The sequence below is a fragment of the Leopardus geoffroyi genome, chromosome B3, assembly GCF_018350155.1.
Source record: "Leopardus geoffroyi isolate Oge1 chromosome B3, O.geoffroyi_Oge1_pat1.0, whole genome shotgun sequence".
Taxonomy (NCBI): Eukaryota; Metazoa; Chordata; class Mammalia; order Carnivora; family Felidae; genus Leopardus; species Leopardus geoffroyi.
The window spans coordinates 122,708,084-122,726,335 of NC_059337.1; the positions used below are offsets into that span (position 1 = coordinate 122,708,084).

The window sequence follows — 18,252 nt, forward strand, 5'->3', positions numbered from 1 at the left end:
ACAATGATTCAGCAGGAAGGGGTGAACTGACACGGCCGAGTCTGTTCGGCTGCTGGCTGGCTGGCTTTGCAGCAGCTCTTGGCCACCCACAGGAGCAGGGAGCTCAGCAGGCTGGACCTCACTGCCGTTCTCACTGTTAGAGACACGGCAGGACTCAGACGACGTGTGAGCTGGTGGTAAAACCATAATACCCAGGTCCCAGTAGCAGCACCCCGTATCACCCCCTGTTGTCTCGTAAGCTTCTGAAATTGATGATGAATACTCTCGTGCTCTGTCACTCTCTAAAGAGTCTAAGTCCTGTCCCCAAGGTGCTGTGCCACACAGGGGTGGGACTCTGGTCTGAGCACCAGAATCCACTGTTTGATATCCTCTGGCCCATCCCAAGGGCCTCTAAAAATAAAGACCCATGACGGTCATGTTTTTGACTTTTTTTGAACAACATTTTCAGTGCATGCTGTCTGTCATCTTGTTTCTTTTCTGAATGTGTTGATTGAACAGTGGGTGGCTAGGTAATGTTTGTGTTGGCACAGACTCCCAATAGCTGATTTTATTTTCTATAAAATACATTAAAAAAACCCCAGAGATAGACTATCCCATGGAAACTTCTCTTCACCCTATCATTCTCTTTTCTAAAAACTGTGCACTTTAATAACTTATCAGAACAAAGATAAACCCTGTGAATGGCAAGCTATTTACATCACTCTGAATTGATTTTCGATCCTTGTCGAACATGCATTTTTTACCAGTTCAGATCCGTGCAGGCGTTCTATTTAGTGTGCTGTTTTCCCATAAAGCGTTATTTCTTTTATAAGATATAATAACTTAATAATAGTCGTTCTTATTTCAGTTGGTTTTAACAGTTCACAACAGTTCTTTTTATGCCTTATCTCAAGCTTCCTATTGTATTGTCCTGTATTGTATTGCATGAGTCAGGCTTGCATAAAGAAAAGAGTGAAAAAAGCCTGGGTCCAAGTCCTGCATTTGAAATTACAAGCTATGTGACCTTGAGAAATTCTTTAACCTCCTGGAACTGCCTTCTTTCTCTGTAAAATGGGCAAGAAGAGGATTAAATGAGAGCATGTATAGAAAGTGCCTCGTAGCACAGTGCCTGGCATGGGGTAGTCACTAAATAATGATAATTTCCATTTTTTTGTTGTTTTAAATGGCAATCGGTAGTTTTCAAACTTTGATGTGACTTTCAATTTTTCCATTATATTTCTGTGTGGCTCACAATTGATTTTTCTTCCTGTGAGCCAATGACCCTATAGGAAAATAATTTCATTATTCCACCTTGAAGGAAATATTAATGGTTGAACATACCTCGATTGATTCATAAGGTTTCAAATCACGTAGAAGATTCTCAGGCATTCCAAAATTGTGTTTACCGAAAATTCAGAGGTAATCCCTCTTCCCACCAAAACCTGAGAAATAGAAAAATTTGATGTATTTGAATAACGCACATGTGAACATATTATTCTCTGGGGAGAGGACAAACCCTTTGAAATGTTGATTTGTTCATTCATTTATTCACTCATTCACGTGAATATTCAATAAACATCTGCTGAGTATTGAGAACATGCTAGGCACTGGTGGAGACATTGGCTTTTGGAAGAATTTTATGGAGAAGATACATCTTGGGAGAAAACTCAAAAAAGCCAAATTGATAACAACACCTGTTTTATTTTAGTTGGCTGCAGCTGTTGTCAAAAAGGGAAAACTTCAACCAATCTACTTAGGGCAGGCTCTTAGGAAAGAAATTGAATGAAAACAGAAGGTGAAACTGTTTTGTTTTATTCTCCTCAGCCATGAAAAGTCTAAAATGGCAGCAATCCAAGCCATTTTAGATTTGGACCAGATGACTGACCCATCTCCCCACCCCCTTGAAGTTCAAGGGGTTGGTAACTCCCCTCGATTATGTACAAAATTATGTGAGTATGTACATCTTCTGGGCTTCATAGCCAGCATCACATTTTCAAGTTGGTAAACTTACTCTAAAGGGGATGGTATCCTTTTATCAAGCTGTGAGCCACTAACTTCCATTCAAATAGACTCTCTTGTTTTATGTTAACCAAGGGAGTGACTCACCCACTATGCATGCAATGCTTTAGAAACCAGCTTTATGAGTACTGTAAAGTTTTTTGGATTACGAATTGGTTTACTGATTAGCTATTAGCAATTAATATCAATCAATAAAGTCTTTGCTTTTATGATTAATGACATTAGGTATTTATAACCAATTGTACTAGTAATGCCTAATTATATAATTGATTAGTAACAGAAAAATCTTTAAAATGCCTTTCAATGCTGTTTGGATATTAATGATAGTTTAAAGTGTCACAAATAACAGTGACCATACAATAAATGATGAGGATTTATGGTTTGGCCAGAAGCTTCATCCCCAGGTAGAGACCCCACTAGGGTACATGTAGCTCCCTGTGTATGCCCATGTCTGGCCCAGGGTAACTGCCTGGGAGGTAATCAGTAAATACTGATCAAACAAATGACTGAGTCCCATTGTGGTTCCTTTCCTTGGCCCTCCTGGGTGAGAACTTCTGGAACTTAGGCTGGAGCAAAATGTCCAAGAGGTTTCTCCCTGAACTTGGAGCCCAGAGAGTAGAATTCAGGTGTTTCAGCTGACAGGTGTGGCCTGGACAAGTGCTTCTGTTTCCTGTGCACCGGCTCTGCCTCCCCATTGGTGGCAGCTGAGGGCTGTCTGAGGGCATGGCGATGAGAGGCGATGCCCCGGGGACTGCTGCTCCCTGTGCTGGGCTCTGACACATGTAGTATGGGCTTCACTCTTGCCACCTCTCCTTCCTAGCTCTGTGTGACTCAAACAGAAACAAAACATAAACTAAATCAATTATCATAAGGTCACAGGTCTAGCTCATGAAAGACTAGACAAGACTTAAAAGAAATTAGACTGCAGCAGAATGTAATTAAAAAGGGTTTTGATAGGAATTGAGTGTAATAACTCTGAGTGGTGATTCCTTTAGAATGGCATCTGGTACATCGTCTGGGACATAGGGTTTAAAAACAAAGCCGTAAATGCCTTGTAGTTAATGGCCCTGCTTTAGATCTCTTTCTTTTGTATCGTGTGTACCTATAACCGTGTTGGGCATGATACAGACCAGGACAAAAGGAAGCATATGACAAGCTTCATAGCTGGGGCTCTGTGAGTCCTTATGGATAGATGGGATGGCGTCTTAGTCTTTTCAGGCTGCTGTAACAAAATACTATAGACTAGGTGACTTAAATAACATTTATTTTTCATAGTTCTGGAGGTTGGAAGTCTGTGATCAAGGTGCTGGTTAATTTAGTTCCTGGTGAGGATTTTCTGGCTTGAAGAGAACCACTTTCTCTCTGTGCCCCCACATGGAAGAGCACTCTGTCTCTTCCTCTTCTTATCAGGCACTAATCCCATCATAGGGGCCCTGCCCTCATGACCTCATCTAAACCTAATTACCTCCTTGAGGCTCCATCACCAAACACCATCTCTTGGGGATTAGGACTTCAACATTAATTTTGGGAGAGGGATACAAACATTCAGTCCACAAAAGATGGGGTAGGTCTCTTGGTACCAATGGGCCCATGGTTTTCTAATTCTTGCTCATTGCTGTTTGGTGTAACCATGGGGTAGTGATGGGTATTCTCAGAGAACTTGGACTATTATTCATGTCAAGAATTTCTGGGAGGATTGATCACTTTGAACACTGACAGGAAGGCTTATAGTAGAACAGGAGAGTTGCCTTCTGTGTTTCTCTTGGGGAATACTGGAACATCTCCCATGTTCCTGGCCTCCCCCTTGTCACCTACTGCAGAGCCATCATCCATGAACTTTCTAGATCATCTTAAACCTAGAGCCCCAGTGTGCAGCAGCCTCAGAACTGAGTCCCAGACCATGGAGGGGACGTGGCATACTCTGCAGATATCACTGGGCTCCTGTTCTCTGCCAGGGTTGTTTAATTTCATATTACTAAACTGATAAATGCCCTGTAAGTCCACTAAAATCCTGCTTTTCATCGTGTTCTCACTCAAGAATCCAAAGGTGGCCAAATTGCCAGAAACCTGAGCTTTTTGTCCTAGTAGTCACATCCCTTGTCTCTTACTCCTCTTGTCTTGTCCAGCCTTGTTTTCTTATTGCAGTGTACTTTTTATCAAGAAATATTCTAGACAAGGGAAAAGTATAAAAAAAATCACATTATAAATACTCGTGTATCCACTGCTCAGCTTAAGAAATAACAAAATGCCACACAGTTGCAGCACCCTTCCTGCCCTTTGTAAACAGGACCATGAGGGACAAGTCTGGGAGCAGCAAAGGCTGAAGGCAGCAGTTGAGTAAGTGAGGAAGAGCAAGGGTTTGGGGGCGAGGTCGACTCAAGTGGAGTCCTGACTCGGTGCCTCCTTGCTGGGCGAATTTGGGACAGTCCTATAAACTCTCAGAGCCTTGACTTGTTTGTTTATAAAATGGGGATAAGTGCATATGGTTGATGCCCCAGAGTTGTGAAGACCAAATGGAGTCATGATATAAGCGCTCAGCCCAGCACTGGGCATGCGGGGAGGGCTTGGCACATGGGAGTCGTGGCTGCTGGCAGCTATTGGGCTTTTATCCTCTTGGATTTGAACTACAGAGATGGGCCCCTGGGGAGCAGGGAGGCCTTACTTCAGAGGAGGCCTGGGGAGCTGTTTCTGCCTGGACCCAGGCGGGAGGGCAGGGACCCGAGCTTCTGTGGTGGGTGCCGTGGGCTGACTGACGGGGTGTTTGGTGCATTTCAGGTGCTCGTCCTGGCTGTGAAGCAGCTGTTTCCAGAGTTTGAATTCATGTGGCTGGTGGACGAGGCCAAGAAGAACCTGCCTTTGGAGCTGGATTTCCTCAACGAAGGGAGGAATGCTGAGAGAGTGGCCCAAATGCTCAAGCACATTGACTTCTTAAAGGTGGGAGGGGCAGGGCAGTGGAGGCAAGGTGGTCTGGTGAGAGAGCACAGGGAAGGCCCGTCCCTGCCCTGAACACTCCCCCTGCAGGACATGAGTGGGGATGCCCCCTTCCTGAGTCTTCTTTCCGAGGATGGATGATTGGTCCCTAGTGTTGCTCCTTAAAGCTCTTGAAGGTAGCATTACAAAGAAATGCCAAATGTGATCATTGGCCTGTCAGTCAAACAGATGTTTATTGAATGATTGGCAATTCTGAGACATTGAGTGCTACCCGAGGGCCTTAAAGCTGGGTCTCTGCCTCCGTGAAGCATGGGATGCTGCTGCTGCTGCTGCTGATCGTAGCTAACGCAGCTGAGCTCTGGCGCTGTTCCTACCATTGTATGTATATTACCTCGCTTAATATAGTCAGTTCTGTTATAATACAACGTATGTTTTCCTAGAAATCTCCACAGGATGCAAAAATCACACAACAGAAACCACAGGGCTTCTTGGGGGGAAAATAGGGCTAGGCTTACCACAGTGCCAACAGCCACATGAAAAGGTGTTCAGCATCACTTGTCATCAGGGAAATGCAAACCAAAGCCACACTGAGGTATCACCATGTACCAGTCAGAATGGCTAGAATCAAAAAGACAAGAAATAACAAGTGTTGGTGAAGATGTGGAGAAAAAGGAACCCTCGTGCACATTTAGTGGGAATGTAAATTGGTGCAGCCACTGTGGCAAACACTTTTGGAAGTTCCTCAAAAAACTAAAAGCAGAACTAACATATGATCTAGTAATTCCACTCCTGGGTATTTACCCAAAGAAAAAGCCCACTAAATTTGAAATGTGTTTATTGCGGCATTATTTACAAAAGCGAAGATGTGGAAGCAGCCCAAATGTCCATCCACAGATGAATGGATAAAGATGTGATATATGTATATGTACAGTACTTACATATATATATAGTCAGTATATAATATTACCAAATGATATACATACACATCTATAATATTCCATTGTATATATTATATATATATTCCATAATATATATTATGTATATATAATATATATATTATATATGATGGAATATATATACTATTATATATAATGATATTATATAATGTATAATATACATATACCATTATATAATATATAATCCATTATATATATTATATACATTCCACAATATATATTATGTATATATATAATAATATATATAACACATAATATATATACTATATACTGAAATATATATAATATATATGCCATTATATATATTATATATATATTCTAGTATATATATTACATATATTTCAGTATATATTATATATTATACATATCCCAATATATATAATGGAATATCATTCAGCCACAAAAAAGAACGAGATCTTTCCATTTGCATCAACTTGGATGGACTAGAGTATGTAGTGCTAAGTGAAATAAATCAGAGAAAGACCGCATATGATTTCACTCATGTGGAATTTAAGAAACAAAACAGACGAACAAAAGAAGACTAAACAGGCTGAAATACAGAGAACAAACTGGTGGTTGCCAAAGGGGGGGATGCGGGTGGGGGGATGGGTGAAATTGATAAATAGGATTAAGAGTACACTTATTGTGATGAGCACTGAGTAATGTATAGAATTGTTGAATCACCCACCTGAAACTAATAGAACGTTGTATGTTAATTACACATCAGTAAAAAAAAATAACAAAAAGAGACAATTCGCAAAAGAGAAAATGCACATTTTAAGAAATGTCACCAGTGACCCAGAAAATAAAAGAAGGTAGGAGCCTAGTGAAAGCAGTGGTGTAGTTTTTGCACACATTAAATGGCTGAGAAGTACGTAAGGCAGCAGAACACGGGCCTCTACCTTGACATCTGCTTGTGAAACTGGGCATCAGAGGAGTTGTTGGAGTGTTGTTCTGAGGTGTGGACGGAGGGTCGTCTGAAACCGGATGGAAAGTGATGATGGTGGGTGTATGCACGTGGCGACGTTTAGGTGTGCGTCTGTGTGTGTTGTGTGTGCCCATGTCGTGCAGTTCAGCTGAAGCAGTTTCCTGAGGTCATACAGTGCTTCCTGTGGATGACAGCCCATAGAAGCAAGTGCAAAATTTGGATTAGGATCAAACTGACCCCGGGTAGATCAGTCACGTCGGAAAAAGTTTGTGTTTTCAACTACTGTAGAACTGCCTATATGGTGACAGAAGACTCCTCCTGAGGGGAATGTTATTGAGTGATACGAAGTAGCAGCTCTGTACGAGGTCCACTGGTAAGTGTTCTAGAGATTTGGGAGAGGGGACTCCCATGGTAGGGAGTAGGGTAGGGTAGGGAAGGCTCTGCCGAGGAGGTTGCCACTGGCGCTGGCCTTTGAGGACTGGCCTGATGGTCCCCACGGGCTCCATGGGGGTTGGGATGAGAGAGATGCACGTCACCGCCACTGTTCTTAGAACACATTAGGTCTGTGGCGGGGTGTGGACCCATTTACCCAGGGGCTCCTCTTCATGGTGCAGGGGCTGGGCCCCTCTGGTAGTCTGTATAGAGAGCTTGGCTTTCAACTCTTTGAAGAGATCAGGCCCTTCTCTCTTCACTCAGGAAGCCTGGAGCATGTGGGAAGGGAGGTCACAGAGCCTTTAGGAGCTCCAGGTGCTTGTTCCAGAGCAAACAGTCAAGCAGTGCTCTTCTTGGGGAGGAGGGTGTTTCAGTGCATTGAATGGGAAGGTCTTCTGCTCTGGACTAAAGTGTTCGTGGCTTCTGAAGACATCCGAAGAAATGGAGGTAGTGTTTATACTTCTATCCAGATTAATTAACAGAGATGGGGAGACTGAGGGTGTGTTTCTACTAGCCACCTGAGAATCCTGAAGCTCAGCTTATGGGAGGGAAGCTGCAACTGTGGGTCAATATAGTGTCTTGACACTGATTTTGGTGAAAGATGTAGCCATTGGCAAAGTTTGACTCTGAGTGAGTTGAGAGCCAGGTCTGTCTAAATGCCTGCTGGACGCTTGACTGGCTTTTCCTCGTAAATCTGTGTGTACAGACCCTCTTGTGCCTGTAAATCCAGATGTGCAGACTAGATTTGGTAATCCTGCCCCAGCCTTGAAGTTCAAGCCACCAATAAAATAAAAACTTGGCTCTCTTAGACAAGGAGTGAGACTAATTAGCATAGTGCTGTGGAGTCTAAACTATGTTTGCTTCTACTTGCATATCCCGTTCCTTCATTCCTTTATCTCACATTTCCTGAGCTTGTTGCTCTGCTAGGAGCTAGGGGGACCTGGATGAGTAGGAGAGGGTTTGGCTTCTACCTGAGCAAACTTCCCATCTAGCGAGGACAAACACACTGTTGCCCCAGTGCAGGTCTGTGCCATGCACGTAGGTACATACTGTGGCAGAGACTTTGCTGTGTTTCTGTGGATGCCCGAGAGCATACTCAGGATAAAGGAGCTCAGAGCGGGGTTCCAAGAAGTGTTCATTGTACAAAGGGATAGGCAGTCCTTACTAAATGTTTCTTCTGCTGCCCTGAACACTTTGCAGGTACCATGACATTGAATCCTGCCAGCAGCCATCATCCCCTTTTACAGATGGCAGTCTTAGAGTAGAGGGGCTAGGGCTACAACCCAGATTTTCTGATTTCATCTCTGGTGCTCGCCTGAGGACATTCTGTTGCCTCTTACCCGGCAGGGGTGCTCCTCAGCACCAGAACTATGAACCTGACAAACAGAACCATCTCCTTCACCGTTCCCATGGAAACAGCAGATCGTCCTCTGGCTGAGGCCAACTAGCGCCTGCCAGACCAAGACATGTAATAATAATAATAACACAAATTTTTGAAATGAGGATGCCAAATGGGTAAATAATTAATGTAACGATTCGACCTGCTGCTTCTAAAACCCACACACTGTTCCTAAGACAATGGTGCTACTAGGGCTCCTGAGTAATTAATTTTGCTTAAACACATAACAAGTGGGAAGCGAATTTTGCACTGTGAACCCAGTTCAGCTCTTAAAACTGGAGATAGATTGCTTTTGCACACTGGCACCCCATCACAACATCTGTGCGTAATTAAGCCTCAGTGAAGAGTTTACCTCTCAGTGTGTGAGGCATCTTCCAGTGGGGTTTAATAACCTCAGCCCCACGCCATAAATCTCGGAGCCTCAGACGAGCTCTGAATGCAAATGTGGTGTCAGGGAGACTGGGAGAGGGCGAGAGGGCAGCCAGGCTGAACGGTCAAGACCAGGGCATTTGTGGATTTGTAGTCAGAGTGTGTGTGTGTTATGGGGAGGGGACAGAGCATGCGGTGAGGTTTGTGACTAACCCAGGGGACAGCTGGGGACAAGGTAGGAGGGAGAAGCCTTATAGCCATGGGGTTTGAGGCCGGAAGACATGAGAGTGCGCCTGCACATGTCAAGGCAGGGTAGGTAAAGTGGTCGTCTCCAGAGCAGGGCCACTCCAGGGTTCCTTAGTGCAAGGTTAGGATCCTGTGACTGTCCAGAAGTTGTGGGCAGATCTTGAGGGATGTGTATGCTTTTGGAGAATAATTTCCCACCAATAAAGATTAAGAACCACTGATATATGATAATTAGTGTGAGTTAATAATTTTCACATGTCTATGCAATGTTAGACAGCTTTTTAAAAGTGCTTTGTGTATATTTACTTTTTTAAAAATGTTTATTTTTGAGAGAGATACAGAGCACGAATGGGGGAGCGGCAGAGAGAAAGAGGGAGACACAGAATCCGAAGCAGGCTCCAGGCTCTGAGCTGTCAGCACAGAGCCTGACGTGGGGCTTGAACTCATGAACCGTGAGATCATGACCTGAGCTGAAGTCAGATGCTCAACCGACTGAGTCACCCAGGCGCCTCTATTTACTTTTTAATGTTTGTTTATTTTGAGAGAGTGAGAGGGACAAGGAGGGGCAGAGAGAAGAGGGAGGCACAGAATCTGAAGCTGGCTTCAGGCTGCTGTCAGCACAGAGCCCGACGTGGGGCTTGAACTCATGAACCATGAGACTGTGACCTGAACTGAGGTCAGAGCTTAACCTACTGAGCCACCCAGGCGCCTCGTATTTGCTCTTTAATCCTTATCTAGCCATATGAGGGAAATGCCATGATTAGCCAGCCCCATGTAAATGGTGTGGAGATTAAGGCCCAGAGAGATGAAACCATTTGCTTGAGGTTACACAGCTTCCCGTAAGGGGCAGAGGTAGGTTCTGGATGGAGGCAACCTGGCCCCAGGGCCTGCATGTTAAATCACTGTGCTATTCTGCCTTCATGATAATTCATGGGGCACAATAATTTATTGTGCTGAACTGTCTGTAGTATTAGCTCTTAGCCCTGGTTGTGTATCAGAACCACCTGTGATACTCTGCACGACTGTCATATGGCAGCTGATGCTTGTCTAGCCGGTGCTAAGTGTGTGCTGCTGTGTCGAGTGCCAGGACTCCACACATGCTAGTGGGAAGTTGGGGATGTTGCTTCAATGTCATCGCCTTTTTTCAGGTAGAAAGCTGGCACTCGGAGAGGTCATGCAATGTACCTGCAGTCACATAGCTTGGAGGTGGCAGAACCAGGGCTCCAGCCTGACGATCTGACTCCGGGTCTGTGCTCTGCTTCCCTGGGCTCCCTGAGGTGATGGGCACTGGCCCAGGCAAACTGGGGCCTGCTTCACAGTTGTGTTCACCAAAGCGCAGGAACAAAATAGAAGTGTGAGGTCAGGGCCAGATTATGAGGTTGAGGCCCAAGGTCTTGAGCTTGAATTTTCCATAATCTGTGCCTTCCTTCTTTGGATCAGGACTGGCCCCAGCATGGGGGTATGTGGAGCCCACGGGAGTGGGGCCTGTGATCTTTATCAAGGAGATAGACTTTGGATCTAGAGTCCTGATGGCCAGGGTGTGACCCTTGGGCCTCGCTGGCCATGAACCTCCCTAGGTTCAGTTTTGTTTGGAGGAGGTGGTGGGTTCTTCTCATTGCCTCTTTAAAATGATTCTCTTTCATCTTTCCCTACTGTGATGGGAGGAGAAGAGTAAGGCATGGGGATGAAACACTGGTTTTGGGGTGAAGGAAATTTCACCTTACACTTCAAACCCTCCTGCCCACAAGGTAACTTAGGAGCAAGTTGTCTACCTTACGTCCCACTGTCCAGCCAAGTTTCTCCTAACTGTGCAGGGAGCAGATCTGCCTTTTGAAGTCCTTTCTGTGGTGTCGCCATCGGGGGGCAGTTGCCATCCTCCCTGAACTCTCATGGCAAAGCTCTCTACCTCCCGGTTTGGTGTTCTGTCATCTGAGATCTAAGCAGGTGCCGCAGAGGGCCATCGTGTTGTCAGACAGGGATGGTTGCATCTGGGGGGAGACCAGGGAGAAAGGTGGAGGTGCGGGGAGTACAGCCTCCCACTGCCCTTATTAACAACGCCAGAGTCTCCAGTCTTTGGGTTTTTCTCATTCCATCTGTGGCTCTTTCAAGCTGTTTTCCATGTTGCCCCAGGCAGACCCAGATGGGGGTTCGACCTCATGTCCCTGGAGCCCCTGGTGCCCCCTGCCAAGCTTAGGTTTGCAAACAAACCCAGGGAAGAACTTAACCCCAAAATGTGTCCCTTCCCTTTGGAAGCCATGGTCAAGGACAGCAAACTTGCACTCATATTTTTAAAGGTAGCTTTTGAGAAGTGCCAAGCAGGACTGAAAATTCAGTTCACAGTCCTAGAGAGTCACAGATTTCTCTAGCCCAGATTTTCAAATGGCCCAAACTGTAGGAATGTAGCAAACCCAAATGACACCTTGACTTCAGTTGGGACCCTTGTTCCAGGAAGCCCAGGGTGTTTTACTGGTATGCGCAGCCCCAGTTATCCTCAGAGCTCCTTGCAGTGGGGCAGGAACAGTCCTTTGTAAGGAGGAAAACTGAGGCATTGGAGGTTAAGTGGCTGGACTAAGACATGGCAGAGTTAGCAGAAGTAGGAAGGGAAACAGGTTTCTTGACTTGAGCACTGGGGTCTTGCTGCCAGATGAGTTTTGGGGGTCGAGATGAGGGAAGTCCTTATTCCCCAGAACCCTTGAATTAGCTGCCCTAGTTTCTTTATTTGTATGTGGAAACAAGCCCATCAAGTTGTTGGGGAAACGTGACATGCTAAATATCCCAGTAATTCCTTCGTCCTGGCATTGGTGGCACTCTTGGCTGTCACTCACTCATATGGCAGCCCAGCAGCCATTGGTGCGGTCTGACCTCCTGCCTAATCCTGGTGAAATCTGTTCTTTTTTTTTTGGCTACTGGGTGTTCTTAGAGTCCGAGGAAGTTGGAGAGCATATCAATTAGGAATGCATTTGTCTACAGGTAACCAATAGCCCAATTTAGAGTATCATAAACAAAAAAGATTTATCTTCCTCACATGGCAAGAAGGCTTACAGCAGTTGCCTGCTGATATTGTGTTAGTGGTTTGACCGTATCAGGCATCTCTGATTTTCTTGGACTTTTCCTCATGGTTGCAAGATAGCTGCTGCAGCTCCAGGTATCACATTCATTTTCTTTTTTTTTTTTTAATTTTTTTTTTTTACGTTTATTTATTTTTGAGACAGAGAGAGACAGAGCATGAACGGGGGAGGGTCAGAGAGAGAGAGAGAGGGAGACACAGAATCTGAAACAGGCTCCAGGCTCTGAGCTGTCAGCACAGAGCCCAACACGGGGCTTGAACTCACCAACTGTGAGATCATGACCTGAGCCGAAGTCAGACGCTTAACCAACTGAGCCACCCAGGTGCCCCTCACATTCACTTTAAAGTAGGACAGAAGGGTAAGAAGAGCTGCACCATTTACAAACATCCCTTTTTATGAAGAAAATAAAAACCTTCCCAGAGCTTCTAGCAGACCTCCACTCATAAGCCAGAACGGTGTCCTGTGGCCATACTGATTGCAAAGCAAGCAGGGAAAATATTTCGTTTTTCCTATCTCTGGGGAAGAGGAGGATTGGGAATAGGTACTGGGTTAGGATCCAGCATTGTCTGCCACAGAAGACCTGTAGAAACAGGCATGAGAAAACTCAGGACTTCCTTACTGAAAAATTTATCATCCAGTAAAAAAATTTGTTCTTTGGTTAACTCATTCATAAACATATACATATAATATATCCATTGCACAGGTGTAGAAGCTGAGGCAAAGGGATGAGATTCATGTGAGGAGCTTGCAATTGGCCTAGTGAGAGAGGGAAATAGCTTTTAATGCCAACTCTGGCTCAGGTATGGGGGGCTCCACACCTTTTCCCGTAAGTCCCAGTTTTACTTTTGGCTCTTAATTGTGTCTGGAGGCACTGAGGAGGGTGGGGAAGCCGTTCTATGGTCCCCAAGCAGGAGGGGGTCTCTAACGGAAGGACCAGAGGCCTTGCTGGCAGAGGAGGCAGCCTGGCCTGCCCTCCTGTCTTGGCCCGACCCTCGCTTTCCCCACCTGTTACTGCTCAGGTCCCGCTCAGGCTTCGTCTCCTGTTCCTGGCAGGAGCATCTGCCCTTGCCTGGCTCACTGTACCTTTCTGTGGTCCTGGCCCCTAGCTTCTGGCCCGCCAGCCCTTCTGACCTGCTCTTTCCCATTTCAGGTCCCCCGCATTTACTGGGAGCTGTCCACCAAGCGGGTCCTTCTGATGGAGTTTGTGGATGGCGGCCAGGTCAATGACAGAGACTACATGGAGAAGAACAAGATTGATGTCAACGAGGTGAGGTTGAGCTCTCATGGCTGCTGTGCGAGGGACACGGGCTTTGTCGGGGCTGCCCACCGAGGGCAGGTATGTCCCGGTGAGGTCTCACTGCCTTGAAATGGACCTGTTGACTGAAGAATTACAATGTCGCTGAGCACCAAGCACCCTTCCAGGGTGTCCAGTCCAGTCCTCTGCCTTGTCTCCTAAGGTGGGGGTTGGGAGCACACAGTGGGGTGCAGGCACATGCTGAGGCCCTGGTGGTAGCCCCTGCCTGGACAAGTGATTACCATGTGTCTTCTTGGGCCATCTGCACCCCACGGAGCTGAGCGGCCCCAGAGAACAGTGGTGTGAAATCTGTGGGACTTACTTCTTCTGCCCCCGTGGGGCATGGGCACAGCTTCTTCCCACTTCTGCTGTCCCCTCTCCCTGCCACTCCCAGACCTCAAGGGATCAGGCCAGCAGGGGCCAGCAGGAGCCAACTGCTTCTACTTCAAAGAGCTATGAAAAAAGTGAGGCTTCTGTCTCCCACCTTCTGCCCTGTTGATCTCAGGGAAAGAAAGCTGGCCAGTGGGGTGGGGACTGTACCCCATTTTCTTCTTCTTGATTGCCATAGGGTCTTACAGGTACGGGTGGAATTGTACTTTTTCAACAGCGCCCATCATTTTTGTAGTCCTTCCTATGAGCTGGGTATGTGGGTTCAGAGGGGACCACACATATTTCCCTTCTCTAAGGAGCTCCCCACCTAGTGTTGCAGTCGGGTACACAGCTAAATCCTTGCCGCCACCCCGCAGCAGCAGGAGGGGGGTGGGCGAGATCCCAGAGAGCGGCAAGGAGGAAGTGCTGGCCTCTGCTGTGGGTGGGCTTCCCCAACAGGATGAGTAGGGATCTGCGGGGTAGAGGAGTTGGGGGGGGGGGCAGCGATGGCACTGCAAGGAAGGGGAAGGGAATGGTGAAGTTTGGCAGGGTTTCCAGGGAGAAATAGTGGAGGAATAGGGTGGGCACAGGTAGTGAAGACCTCCGGCAGGACCCTGGAGGTCCTGGGGAGTCACAAAGGGTGTTAAGGATCGTAATGACATGATCTAGCACTCTGGGTAGGCGAGAGGAGGGAATGGAGAGAGGTGAATGCTCTTCCTTTCCCTACTCCAGGCAACATATGAAGATGAGCCTGTGGTCCCAGTGGTGGGATGGCCCAGAGGAGGAAGCCATGCCCTGGCTCAGGACATGAGCCAGTAGAGTGGTAGGAGAGTGTGTGGTTTGGGAGCCCAGGCCTCCGGGTGTCTGTGTGGCCTCTGTCAATGGGGGCAGTGACAGTACCTCCTTCTACGAAGATTATGAGGACCACACGAGTGCTTAGCATGGTGCCTAGCATGTACTTAGTGCTCTGATTTGGAAGCAAGATTGTTGTTGTTTTCATTCTTTTTAAAAATTTTATTTAAAATTTTTTTATTAAAAAAATTTTTTAATGTTTATTTTTGAGAGACAGAGAGAGAGAGAGACAGAGAGACAGAGTGCATGCAGGGGAGGGGCAGAGAGAAAGGGAGACACAGAATCTGAAGCAGGCTCCAGGCTCTGAGTTGTCAGCACAGAACCCGATGCAGGATTCGAACTTACGAGCCATGAGATCATGACCTGAGCCGAAGTTGGATGCTTAACCACTGAGCCACCCAGGCACCCTGATTGTTGTTTTCATTCTTACCTTTGGGCTCTGCCCTTTCCTCCTTCTTCCTTTTCTCCTTCTTCCTTTCCTCCTTCCTCCTTTATTTCCTTTTGCCATTAATGTTTATTGAATGCCTAACTCCCTGTGCCGGGCCCTTTTCTCTATTATAAACTTGGGAGGAAGGTCTTAATGTCTTCATTTTGCAGATGAGGAATCAGAGATTCAGAGAGGGGAGGTAACTTTCCCAAGGTCACACAGCTAGTAGAGCTAGGATTGAGACCCAAGTCCCTCTGACTCCACTGTTTTTTAGTTTATAAAAGGAGGGGCTTTTCTGGAAGAGATCTCCCTTTGGGGGCTGGGAAAAGATAAGAAAAGGACTGTTTTTTTTTTAAATTTTTTTTTTAAGTTTATTTATTTTTGAGACAGAGAGAGACAGAGCATGAATGGGGGAGGGTCAGAGAGAGAGGGAGACACAGAATCGGAAGCAGGCTCCAGGCTCTGAGCCATCAGCCCAGAGCCCGACGCGGGGCTCGAACTCACGGACCGCGAGATCGTGACCTGAGCTGAAGTCGGACGCCCAACTGACTGAGCCACCCAGGCGCTCCAGAAAAGGACTGTTTTAATTGAGCTCTCCACTTTACAGATGGCAGGGAACTCAGAGGAAGAGCAGGTGTCTTTCCCTAGGTCGCTTGGCCAGTAGCACAGCTTGGGTCTTCTGACTGCTTCTGTCACTGTTGCCTTCTAAGGTGGGCCTGGGGAGGGTATTTGGGTCAAGCTCCCGCACAGGAAGGAGGGAGGAGACCTGCTTGCCCATCTCTTCCACTGTTGGTTGGGGTGGGGTGGGTCCTGTGTCTAGCCAGGGATCCTCTGCCCACCAGGACCCTCTAGTACAAAGTCTTTGGCTCTAGTGGGGAGGGGAGGGAGATCGCCTCTGGCTTTTCCTGAACAGCTTTAAAGGGAGCAGGGTCCCTGCCTGCTGATCAGGAAAGATGCCAGAGGCCCATGCCTTCCCTTCCCCCACCAGGTTGCTGGCATTTACTTACTGCCAGCTGCGGTGGGATTTTCATTGCAGCAGCACCCCCAAATCCATTAATCTCTTTGGATACAGTGAGTTCAGGGCTGTAATGGTGTTTTATCAGAGGCAGCTTTGATTTTCAAAGACAACTGCAAACAAAGATGTGCTCTGCTATAGTCCTTGCTCTCGTGGCTGAGTGCTGTCCTGGGAGGACGGGCAGCTGGGCTGGAGGTGGCCTGCAGGAGCTGGGCAGGGTGATGCCCTCTGAGAGCCTGGGCTCATCTGCCCCTGCCTCCACCCCTCTTTAAATGGCCTTGCAGATAAGGCCAGTGTTCTGTGCAGAGCAGACGCTCAGTGGATGTCCTCTGAATTAGTGGAGAACAAATAAGCCGGCCTCATGCCCTGGGTTAGCCTCTGTGAGGCAGGGCTGGGGTAGAGCTTTGGTGTTTTGTTCTCTGTGGACATGCAGAGTGGGGCAGGCTGATATCAGAGTGATTTGGGGAAAACAACAGCAGTAATAATAATTATAAGCAACTAAGATGTGCCAGGCACGTGACACATGTCGTCTCTACTCCTTACAGCTGTCTTGTCAAGGGTGAGATGAGAGACCATAACCCCATTTATGGATGAGAAGGCTAAAGCTCAGAGAGGTCAAATGACTTGTCCAACCTCACACAGCTAGTGGGGACAGAGCCCAGCCGTTTGAACACAGTTCTGTAGGACATCAAAGTCTTTGCTCCTCCACCTTCTCCCTCCCCCTCTCGGGGATTGGCCTGGGGCTGCGGTGGAACCAGGGCCAGCCAGGTGACGGCCGCATCAGTAATTCCTTGGACAAGGAACTGACTGAGTGCAGTGCAGAACTGACTGAGAAGCTCTGTCTACCACACAGGCACTATCTGAATGCAACCCTTCTCCCTTTAACTCACGTCAGGCACGGTTTTTTCCATTTCATGTAAACATTGTTCCGTTTTTAGAGAGATGAGGAGGAGATAAGCAGTGCGTGAGCAGGGCTGAGCATCACGCCTGATGTCTGGTTGATGCTCCAAGTTGGTAGTTGATTATTACCATCATGGGGCGCAATCCTTTCTTCCTTTACCTCCTTATACCATTAGCGTTTACCATCCCTGTGCCAGGCCCTTTCTACATTGTAAACTTGGGAGAGACGGCTTAGTGTGTCTGTATTTACAGGTGAGGAATCGGGAGACCCAGAGAGGGAAGCTCCCAGATCTGGATGGCACACTTCCATCGTTTCCACATGGATTTCCCATGTAATCTCCAGCCAGATAAAGATGCAAATTGTTTCTAGCCCTCTGGCAGGCTCCCTCACCCTCACCAGAATTGCCTTTCTGACTCTGTCACCAGAGGTCACTTCCACTCACCGCTGAAGTTCATATATGCGGAATCACACAGTGTGGTCTTTTGTCGTCAGTCACCTGTGGGTCTTTTCTGGAAGCTGTGTTCTCTTCCATTGGTCTATTGGTCCATCCTTGCAATAGTACCACACTGTCTTGTTTACTTAATTCCTCAGTCCCCTGCCCCTGGCGTCTGGGGTCTGCGTGATCTGGGAGTCTCTTTGGTATTCTGAGATGATGTCATTAAATACATCTCCAGAGAACTCAGGCTGGGCAGTGGGTGGTGGCCCATGTGCTCTACTGTGCTGTCACTGACCATCGGTGATATTGGGAGAAGACCGGGGACAGGCTCTACTTTACAGAAAATAATCTGTTGTGTCTCTTACCAAGCAGCATCAGAGCCACAGGCCACATGGAACACTAGTGGGGGTGAAGGTGTGTGTGTGTTTGTGTGCACGTGGTTTGAAGACTCCACGTTCCTGAAGCCTCTTCTCACGGAATTCTGAGGTTCTGAAGTCTCCTGGGGACTGTGGAGCTCCGTGGGCCGGTCCTGGAGTGAAGCCCTCCATAGGACAGCCTGGCTAGGAGTGTTCCTCGAACAGGGAAGTACAAGGGACAGACAGAAATGATACGGGGCAAACATCTCACTCCA

At 47.0% G+C, this 18,252-nt stretch overlaps 1 protein-coding gene across 8 annotated transcripts in view; it reads left to right on the forward strand.

Moving 5' to 3' along the window:
• Positions 1 to 18,252, forward strand: part of ADCK1 (aarF domain containing kinase 1) — a 151,415-nt gene that overhangs the window by 115,316 nt on the left and 17,847 nt on the right. For 5 of the 8 annotated variants that reach the window (XM_045451698.1, XM_045451696.1, XM_045451700.1 and 2 more), the window contains 2 exons: positions 4,774 to 4,932; positions 13,478 to 13,663. In XM_045451698.1, the coding sequence (XP_045307654.1) occupies positions 4,774 to 4,932; positions 13,478 to 13,663 (345 nt within the window). The remainder of the gene's footprint in view (positions 1 to 4,773; positions 4,933 to 13,477; positions 13,664 to 18,252) is intronic. The other 3 variants (XM_045451699.1, XM_045451702.1, XM_045451703.1) reach the window with 1 other exon arrangement.